The sequence below is a fragment of the Lissotriton helveticus genome, chromosome 10 (assembly GCF_964261635.1).
Source record: "Lissotriton helveticus chromosome 10, aLisHel1.1, whole genome shotgun sequence".
Taxonomy (NCBI): Eukaryota; Metazoa; Chordata; class Amphibia; order Caudata; family Salamandridae; genus Lissotriton; species Lissotriton helveticus.
Window position 1 is genome coordinate 205,235,903 of NC_136071.1, and position 10,951 is coordinate 205,246,853.

At 43.9% G+C, this 10,951-nt stretch overlaps 1 protein-coding gene across 1 annotated transcript; it reads left to right on the top strand.

Moving 5' to 3' along the window:
- Positions 1 to 2,307: 2,307 nt before the first annotated feature.
- LOC144786165 (parvalbumin beta-like) lies at positions 2,308 to 6,965 on the top strand. The gene is made up of 5 exons (XM_078665160.1): positions 2,308 to 2,385; positions 2,842 to 2,909; positions 4,180 to 4,312; positions 5,657 to 5,766; positions 6,701 to 6,965. Exons 2-5 carry the CDS (start codon positions 2,849 to 2,851, stop codon positions 6,724 to 6,726), a joined length of 330 nt encoding a protein of 109 aa, XP_078521286.1. The 5' UTR covers positions 2,308 to 2,385; positions 2,842 to 2,848; the 3' UTR covers positions 6,727 to 6,965.
- Positions 6,966 to 10,951: the final 3,986 nt, after the last annotated feature.

Consider the following 10,951-nt stretch of genomic DNA (forward strand, 5'->3'; position numbering starts at 1 on the left):
GCACACTTCCAGTTTTAAAGATTTTAATTATTTGGCAAACCAAGGATTTTTTTGTCCTATATAGTTATATTCCAAGATGTTCTGTTTTGATTTTTTGCTATTTTGCTCTGCTGAAAAGTGACTGGAGGAATGCCTGAATTATTTTAGATGCTGGTAATTACCTGGGTGGAACTCCATTCCATATTTGTATTCACTGTGTTACAACTGTCAGGGCCCAACGTTATGCAAATCAGTCTTAGTTCTGCTCAGATAGGAACTGTCCAGCCAATTCATGTTATGTTCCCTCTCAACTTAGTTAGACCCAAGCAACCCCAGACTGGTGTCAGTGCCTTTAGGCCTTCTCAGTGAGGTGAAGATTGTATCCTAAAGACCAGTGAGCTGCGGAGCCCACATCTGCGCCTCCCGATTGTACTTAGGCAGTTTGACACAGAAGACGGAAAAGGTGCAGAGTAGAATGTTTGAATCAATTCCAGTCCCTGGTAATTACTGTAATGATCATTCCAGGCTATCATTGGTTTTCCTAGTGTGCTACAGACGAGGACCAACCATATGCAAATCAGCCTTCGTCCTCCTATGGAAAACATGAACACATACAAGCTTTTGTTCCATTAGCCAATACTCCTTCTGATTTAGACATGAAAATATTGACCATACTGGAAAAATACTGGTGAGGTGCAACAATAGAGGGCTGGTCTCCCTCCCCTGGGCCTTGCAGCCATAGTCCACCACTGTGATTCCTAAGAAAGCGGGCTTGTTATTGGGCCGGGCTCACAGCATCATTTAATTATATTTGAGCATGTGTTTTCCAGGAGTGCTGTGAATTTGGGGAAAAGTATTGTATAAAGGTGAAAACTTAATTGAATGTGCACCATACTAATTTAAAAAATGTAGAGTGCGTTGCTAAGGATCTTGTAGGCATAGCTCAGAGAACATACCAGTAAATACTTTTAACCTCGACATCAATGTATTCTGCTAGTTTTTCGTATTTTACAGCGACTTGAGTGATTTCTTTAATAGATGGCAAGCTATTTCCAACCATTTTTGTTTGCTTTTATATGTTTCTTGTTCTAAAATCTTTTGTGCCACACATCTTATCTTGCACTGAGTATCTAGTACATTATTTTAGAATTTTAAAACACAAAAGACCTTCCCGAACTATGCAGCAAGGATCTGAAGTGATATCCCCATTTCCATTCACAAACATGCACACCGGCTCAAATTTAGGACTCAGCTGAATACTCACCTGTTTAAATAACACTGCATCGTGACGCAGTAGCAGTCCACAAAGTAGCAACCCCTCTTATCACATGTTGAATATGTCCTAGACTTTGACCTGTACAGCTCTCTGATGCTTTTCAGATAGGTGTGTGCTTTATAACAACCCCATACGTACAAACACTAAGGCACTAATCTGGAAGCAATTTGTTAATATTTGATTAATGAAATAAGTTGTGTAGCGTCCCATGCCAAACTGTTTCTCCCAGTGAGACTGACATAATGTATTTCAACGTAATAGAATTTTAAAATATATGGACTTATTTTATTAGGATTCCTTTTTATATTTTTATTGTTTTACTGATATCTGCAGCAGGAACATTGCTTCTTGCAAAGTTACTCCAGCAATGCCAGAGGTCTAATAATTAACTGGTGTCACTTATTTTGATGTCATTTACTTCGATGCCAAGTTGTATGCAAATCAGAGGGGCCTCCACATTCTCTTTCTGCCTGAGGCTCCAAAAATCTGAGGAAACAAGTGCGTGTGTGTGCGTGCGTGCGTGTGTGCGTGCATTCATTTGTAGTGTGGGTGCGTGTGTGCTTGTTTCTATTCAGAATTTCCCCCAAAACCGCAATGAAAAAAGTCATCAATGTTCAAATTCTACCCGGCAGCACCACCCCACTGCTCTTTCTCAATGTCCTGCACGGTGCACTAAATAACATGGCAGTTACAACTTTTTAACAAGCCTGCCTGCAACAAGCTACATAAAACTCCTTTGGGACTGTGGGCCTAGGTTTTAGCAAGCTGTGGTTACCACTCACTTCTCCGTGACAGCTTGTCCTGTCAGGACAGCGGGGGGTGCGAGGGGGGGGGTCTCGCCTCCTGGGTCTCATTTTCGAGCTACTCGACTGAACAGCCATGCACGTGCGCACATTGTTCAGAGTAGAGTGCGCATTCCACCGGGTTATAAATACAATTTTGACTAGCCAGCAACTTTGGGCGGCTATGGTGTCTCCGTAGGTTTTTGCAGTCATGTGTGTGCAGCACTTCTGTATATGGCTCTGTTTCTTGACTGGAAGAAATGTATAAAAGCCTCGGCCCGATGGAGGAGAGTCAGACCAGCAGCTCCCTGAGACCTCCACTGTCCTCCTCTGCAACTCCCAAGCAAGGTGAGTTGGCTTCCTGCACCGGGTGGACTGTATCAACTTGGATCGGTGAGAGGGATGCGGCGCAACGAACTTATCATTTGGGCATTGGTGTGCACTGGGAACATGGACTTGGTGGAAGGCGCGGATGCGGGCCTTGGGCCGGACTCAGGAGTTGCCAGGAGTGTGGCTGTGCTTCGGCCAGAGCTGGATTTGGGACACGCACTCGGGCAGGCTGACCCTTCCACATGCTGCGGTCCTGGGTTTTGGGAAGGGAGACAGGCGGCACGTGCACCTGCTGGGCTCCCCTCCTTACACCGGGAGGGACTGAAGGGCCAGGCCGAGCAGGCAGGACCAGGCTCAGACCTGCCTGTGCCCGGCGGCTAAGACAGCTTTGACTGACTGACTGTGACCACTGACCTGTTGATCAATGTGACCGCACATTTCTAAGTATTAACACGGGCTTTTCTTTCCCTCTAGCTTAAAGATGGCTTTCTCTGGCATCCTGAGTGACTCCGACATTGCTGCTGCTCTGAAGAACTGCCAAGGTAAAGCTCCCGGGCCCGGTTCTCCAGGCCGCCTGCTCGTTCAGCGCCTGAAGCCTGTGGTCCTGGCCTTCAGGGTGCCTCGGTATCTGTGGCCCCTGGTTTCCCTGGAGCTCCGTATCTTTAGCCCAGGCCCCCCTTTTCCTCTGTACCCTCACTCCTAACTGCACTTGCTTCCTGTTAACATCAGCTGCCCCGTAACCCCTCTCTCTCGCACTGTCCCTCCCCAGCCCTCCTTGCATCATGTGCCTTCAAGGCTTTCTCTCATCATCTAAGCCCTCTCAGACACCCTATGCCCGAAGTCCAGGGTCCACTCTTTAGAACTCTGTATTCTCGCCCCCCCCCCTCCAAGAAAAGCCCCAAAGCTTTATTGTGTCCTTAGTCCTGAGCCCCTCTCTCTCGCCCTATGTACAGTATCCCCGTGCCCTGAAGCCCGGGCCTTTATTCTCGTGCATTTTACCCTTAGCCCTCCCTGGCCTCAGTTCTGGCCCTCTCTCTCACCCTCTGTATGCTCAGTCACCCCTGGAGCCCAAAATCAAACTCAGACCCCCTTTCTCGTCCTTTGAATCCTCAGTCTATCCCTCACCCCAGCCGCCCGCCCTCCCTCCTTCGATGTCTTGGCGACTGTAAGGTTCACGCTCTCTGTGCGTCTTCCTGTATCTCTTTCTAGTACCTCTCTCTCGCTCTCTTTCTTTTTTTGGTGTTGTTGGGCCCTTTTCTGGCCCTCTCTCCTTTCTTTTTATGTTGCACTTCCAGGCCTTCCCATTCTGCTCCTTTGATTAAAGGCGCTTAAAGAGAAAGCCTGGGAGCGCATTTCATTTTCTCTATTCCAGTCTTTCTTTCTCTCCCTCGTTTGGTTTTTCGCAGTCTATTTTTGTCTTTCTCTCTCACTTTATTACGCTTCTCTTATCCTTCAGTCTAGATTTCTCAAATTCTCTGTTATTTTCCCCTCCTGATGTCTCCCCGCTCACCCTTCTCTCTATCCTTCTCCTTTAACCCCCTCTTGCCTTTTCTCATTCTCTAGTTTTCTATTCTAGCGCCCCTTTTTAGGGCCAACTCTCTTTCACACACACTTTCTCTGTGTCTCTCTCGCCTTTACCCACATCACGCCTCTTTCTCCTTCTGCCTCAACCTCTCCCCTCTCTATCCCAGTCTCACAATCTTTTCTCACTCAGTGTCTCATCTCTTCAGATACGCTTCTCCGTTCTATTGAAGATTACCGATAAGAAACCTGATTATTTCCTAACACGTTGTTCTTGTTCTCTACTCACAGCCGCAGATTCCTTCAACTACAAGACCTTCTTCGCCCAGACCGGCCTGAAGGGCAAATCCGCCGACCAGGTCAAGCAAGTCTTCGAGATCATTGATCAGGACAGGAGCGGATTCGTTGAGGAGGATGAGCTCAAGTGAGTGAGGGCCACACTCTCTCCTGCACCATTCCCCACACACACACAATGCATTCTGGGGCTTGTAGTTTTGATGGTAACAATGCAAATATGGACGGAATAATCCCAGCTTTATAAAGCAGGACCCTCTGAAGGTATAACACAGGACTAGGGGCTGCCTGGCTGCTATGCATGCAGTCAGTAAAACACAGGCACTTACATGCACAGAAACAGGCACAGATACACACAGATACTTGCAAGCCACCGATGCACCCACCTCCCAAGCGCGCACACAGCAGCGGAGTACAGGGAGACCCAGGCACACATAATCGGGCTTTAGATAAAAAAAACTAAAAAAACAGTGAATTGGAAGGGAAGTTACAGGTAAACTGGAAAGAGATATTCAAATAGAGAATAGAGATGGAAAGGTGGTTTATAAGGGGGCAAAACAAACAGCAGAAAAAAAGAAATAGCGTTGTGAAGAAGATGAGAGCCTGGAAGGAGAATAGTATTGATCACATAATATGAACTACGAGGTGGTAGGCATTGTCTGTCTTCTTTGCTAATTAGTACCTAAGTGCTTGTTAGCAGCATGTCCCATATTTATAATTTGTCTCCTCTTTCGTGTTTTGTGGCAGAAAAAATGACTAGTCCAGACGACATCTACTTGCACCCATGCCAGCAATTTTAGACCTACATTTGGTGGAAAATTGCCCCACAGACAGTGATGCAAATTAGTGTAATTTGGCCCATTCGTCTTCTAATATAGGATCATTGATTTCTGCAGCCACAAAATAGTTTAGACTACTGTAGCTGGGGGTGATGCTGCATTAAAGCCACTACAGGTAGCTGCCAACATTTTGGCACTGCCACAAGGCACCAGATTGCAACAAATGTCCTGAAAAACACCCTGATCCTAGGAGAAAGGGGGAAGCCGAACAGCAAACTGGCATTTTGCCTGGTGCACTGAAACTCCTTGCTCTCGAGCTGGTCACCACAACCAAAGCGGCTAAATTGTTCACCTCTCACATATTCTCAATATTGTTCCAAATGGACAGAAAATAAAACAACAACCCATTGGTTGCATGCCTCAAGGCAAAGGCAGGATTGGTTTGAAAAGCATAGAAATAGGTCAGGCAAGAATACTGTAACTAGCTGATCGCAGTTGGCAATGTGCTGTCTCCGAACACGAAGTCCTAAGTCCTAGGGAGGGTAAACAACACATCCAGTCGCTACTACCAACATGGCGGCCTCATCGTGAACCATCTTGGTGATCTTAGAGTGTGGAAGGCTGCAGGCCACACCCGTTGTACTAGAATAATTTAGTTCTTTCTTGTAACTCTGTCTGTTCTCTTTCCTTCCCAGGCTGTTCCTGCAGAACTTCTCTGCTGGCGCCAGAGCCCTGACTGACGCCGAGACCAAGGCCTTCCTGGCAGCTGGTGACTCCGATGGTGATGGCAAGATTGGAGTTGATGGTAAGCACTGACTAGTTATCATTTGGTTAAGTTGTCAGATCATGTTTAACAGGCTAGTTTCCTCACTTGACTATCATGGGGGTCACTGGCCCCATCGGAATTGTACATTTTGGGGTCTCCCTGGTGTCTCACCCAGTGCTTAAAATGGAAAAACAGAAGTGCAGGTACTCTGTAACCAGAGTACCTGCTTGTTTCTGAGAAGTGACTGGTTTCCAGCTCACTTTCCCTACCACCGTGTGATTTCAGTTCCTCACCGGTAGATCGTGTGAAGGGAGCCGAACTTGTGTGACACAAGGTGGCTTTGAATGTGTTGGCAGGTCTGGGCGAAGCTCCCAGGTGATATACTTGGGAGATACTACCAGGAATCTGCACAGTAAATCCAATTTTCATATGGAATTTCCATAAAGCTTGGAATCCCTGTCATTGCCCGGTCCCGAAATTATTAGATCCACTGGTAACTGCAATTTTATACTGAGATTAACAGGACTCAAGTCACAGAACGCGGAAGGGAAAAAACTGGTATAGATGAACTTCTTAATCTTCAAAATAGGATGATTTGATTAATTTTCTAGTGTATGTTTTAATATACAATTTCATAAGATTTTTTTTATGAATCCCTTTCCACCACTTGATCATAATGGTCATCAGATGAGCTTGTTCAGACTGTATTGATGGCTAGGCTCATAGCTGCTAAGTGGCGCCATGCCGCGTACAACAACTTCACTCTCTCCTGGCTTTTTCGTCAACAGCACTTTTCTTAACCCATACTTACAATGTTAAATCAAAACTACAAGTCCCAGAATGCAACCTGCTGCTTGTTAAAAAGATCACATTATTTGAAGATGTTGCACTTATTATGTGACCTCTTGACCACTAAGGATCCTCTATCATAATTCCTTTTGGACTAACACCCCAATATCTGTTTTTCTTGCAGAGTTCTCCGCCCTGGTTAAGTGCTAAGCTGTCCACAACAAAGACCAAGCTGCTTGTGCTCTCCACGCTCTTTCTGAGAACCAACTATTTATTTATGTTTTGTACAGAAAAATGGCATTGGAAATTTCTATCTTCTGTTAGGACTGTGCTTATCTCTGACAAGATATGTCTTTGACTGTATTGTTCAGTGTTGCAAAGGAATAAAGAGCTGTATGTCTCGGGACTGACCTGGAACCATCTCACCAATAAACAGATGTATTTTGAAATTTTTGACTATTTGAATTAATTTGCTGTGCTCAGCGAGCATTCCAAAGGAACACAAGTGCATGCAAGTGAGACAAAATCCACAGGGCACTGGGAAGAGGTAACAAGGCTTTTAACAGTGGCATTTAAATGGCTCATTTCACCTTTCAGACCATTGTTCATTTAAACAAAAATAATTGAGCAAATAATATGTGTGATGAAAGTGGCATGACATGCATACCCCCAATGGATTTGTACTTTAAACGGAGCTTCTCAAAAATAACTTAATACACATTAAAACGTATAGTATGGAGTTACTGGAACTTTGCTAGAATTGTAATTTATAATAAAAAAAAATGGAGGCACATAATGTAAGTGGACCAGTAAAAAGGGCAGGCGATGCATAGGTGCTGCAACTTGTTATCTCTAATACCAACCAATGACCTTTCCTTTAGTTTTTCTATAATGTGCACTCATGCCTGTGAGGATTTGTCATTACTCAGTCATGTCCACGTGGGCTTAGACTTACTGAGCTCTTTATGTGTGTCACTTCAGTGCTGAAGGGACCACATTTGTAGTGCCTTACTTCACCTCAATTTCTAGGAACTATACTCTTTAATCAAATACCCCAGGGCCTCCACTTTAGTCTTTAGTTGCAAACTTGCAAAGGTCTTTTGTCATCTCTTCCAGACAACATTTAATGCAACTGACTAATGCTTATTTTTTTTAAATTTATAATGGCTTTCTAAATAACCTGAAACTGGTCTCAAAGATGAACAGCATCAAAAAATATAATGGCCCACATGTGACTTACAGGAATTGGAGTGATACAAAGTAATAGGCAGATCTGTCCCTTTATTAAGGCAACTGTAGACAACTGCCTTATACCGCCACCAGAAGAGGTCGATAAGGGGGGCCAAATTCCCTTAACAATGTCCATGTTGTTAGAGGACCGGACAGCATGAATGGTAATATATCATTTGTGGCTTTGAAACAAATCCTTGCACTGAATCTGAGAATATAGCAGGAGGGATGAAAAGGCCAGAGAGAGAGTCAGTCAAGTCAAGTCAAAGTGAACTTTAGTCGGCCAAAGGCCATAAAAGCCATCTTTACCACTAGCCACCGAGCGAGTGGCTGGCTTTATCAAATGCACTGGGGTAGGAGGCTTTTAAAAAAAACTGTTTTCTCCACAAACTTCAATAACAATGACTGTATGCAGCTGGTTTACAGACTCCTACAACATACAGTTAATAGCATAAACATTAGCAAGCACTATATAATTGCAAAACCTTTTCCCTCTTCTATCCCTCCACTATCCTTCTCAATCCAAATAACATACTGACATATCCACCGCTCAAATTGCTTCATATTTCACTATACTAATCCACTACTAATCCTTTATGGGTTCCGAAGTAGTGCGCTACTCGCCGAAAAAGCGTTTCAACACCTCTTTAGGGGTAGTAAGTGCTATATAAATGCAAACTTTTCCCTGCGTTCTTTCTCAATCCAATTAACAGACTAACATATTACCCACTCAAATTTCTTTCATATTTCACTAATACTAATTCGCCACTCATTTTTTATGGGTTCCGGAGTAGCGTGCTACTCGACGAAAAAGGGATTCGACGCCACGTCAGGGATAGAAAATATTGTAATGATGCTTTTCAATAAACGATTGTTTGCATCGTCGAGGTTCCCTTTTACTAATACTAGGTAATAAACAAGCAAGAGAGGCAAACACACCGCAAAGTTAATTTACGAATTTAATTGAAAAATTCGTAATTTATTAGAGAACTTTTTCGTAAGAAAGGGTCAATAATGAAGTCCAGAATGATGACTCCCCTAGCTTCAGAAGGATAGACCAATTGACCTTTGAACTGAGCACGAGTTACTCTCACTGACCCTAGAAAGACTCAAACCTGCTGGGGAGTTAGCCCCTTTTCCAGATGGATGTTTTGTTTTGGAAAAACATCCCAAAAAAAGAATAGTTTATGTATCCTACTAAGAAATAAAATACATCCTTATTCACGGGCATCTATTACTTTCTTTCACGTGCCCCTTTAATAAATAACTTTTTAATGCCTTCATTTTTCCTTTCACCGCAACAGGTGAGGGCAGCAAGACTAGCTGGAAGATGTCCCAACTATTTTCAAGTAGCATTCATGACCCTGGATAGTAGTCTTCCTCGTTCCAGGCTTCATTTCTATTCCCCACTGTGGCATTTTTACCAGGCTTTGGGATCAACTGGTGTTAAGCAGGCGCGCAACGCCCATAGGCCTTAAAGTCGTGTGTCTCAGCTTGAGCTGCTGTGGGCTTGGCTGGGCAGTGTCCGGAGTCTTATCTACTTTACACCAGAGTTTTCACAGGTCTATAAAAGAACATTTACATGCCTTTGCGAACTGGTTTAGGAGGCTTTCATGCACATGCATCAAAGCCTTTTGCGATCGCAAATGGTGCGATTCGCAAAAATCGTCCGTTTGCAATCGCAAAATTAGCTTTTGTGATGCATCAAGGGTCAAGGCCCTCGCAATTTGAGAATTTGCAATTAATTGAGAGTTCTCAAATTGCGATTGCATTTAAGGAATCGCATTTTGCGATTCCTTAAATGCACAAAAAAAAATAAAAAAAATGCAGGAACCACTTTGAAGTAGCGATTTCGCTACTAGGGGGCGCAAATTACCATGAAGTTAAACTTCATGGTCATTTGCAAAAACTTTGAAAAATGCACTAAAGTGCATTTTTCAAAGTTCCATTTTACACACACACATGCCCTTGGGGCATGTGTGTGTGCAAGATGTACTCATATGCAGATTTCAGGGGTGCAACAGGGTGTCCTTTTGACACCCTGGCACCCTTGAAATTGCATTCTCAATTTGCGATTCTCTAATTGAGAATCGCAAATTGGGAATGTCTTCCCATTCATTCCTATGGGCCTCTAGGTCCATAGGAATGAATGGGGAGGTATTCCTTAATTGCGACTCGCAATTTGCGACTCGCAATTAAGGAATGTTTAGAAATTGCTATTTTTTAAGCGATTTCTACATGCATAGGCGTCTGCAATTCCTTAATTGCAATTCCTTAAAAATCGCAATTAAGAAATCGCCAAAGCCAACATTGATGCATGTGCCTGTTTGTGTTTTCTACTGATTCCAGTACCCGCGGGGCCCGCACTCTGCATATTCCTTACATTTGTATTTTATTTTTATTGCCACAGTGCGAGAATGCTTTTTGTGAAAAGGCATCTCATGAGTAGGGATGCCACCGTTCCTGGAGAAAAACACTGGCCATTTGTTGTTGTTTAAGGAATCGGCAAAGACCGCACCTTAACACTAAATACGGCTGTAAATAAAATGGTATGTATTAATTTGTAACATGCCTTTTCTGACTTTGGTTCCTTTAATTTTTAGTCATGGATCATTAATGTAGCCCTAAAACACAAATAAGTGCTAAAAGTACTGGCTTTAGGTGATTTTGCTTATTTTGTACTGTCTGGAACATCAAAATCCAGGTGATGCCCGTTTAAATCCAAATTAGGAGACTGAAAGTTTGTTGCAGGAACAGTACATTATTTATTTCCTCCACCTTCAATCTCTGATTGATGCAATAATAGCAATGGTTTAACTTATATCTGAAACCCTAGGCCAGCCTCCAATACTATGCTGAGTTACTCCAGGTGGGTCTATAAATCCTGTATTCAGATAACTCCATCCTCATTTTCACAGCTCACCCTTCACTTTCATGTTCACCCTGCACTCACAGCGATCACATGCATTCACACTGCTCACCATACACTTACACCATTCACCCTTCTCCTACCCTGCACTCACACGAGCACACCGCTCACCCTGCATGCACATGACAGTCCACTCACTTGTCACTTTCACTGCTCACCTTACACACACAGTGATCACACTGCACTCATGCTGTTTGTTGGAAGGGGCGATCTCCGAGGGCCAGGTTGGGCTCACCCGGTCACCCCAAGATCCACCTCTCCCACAGAACTTGCTGA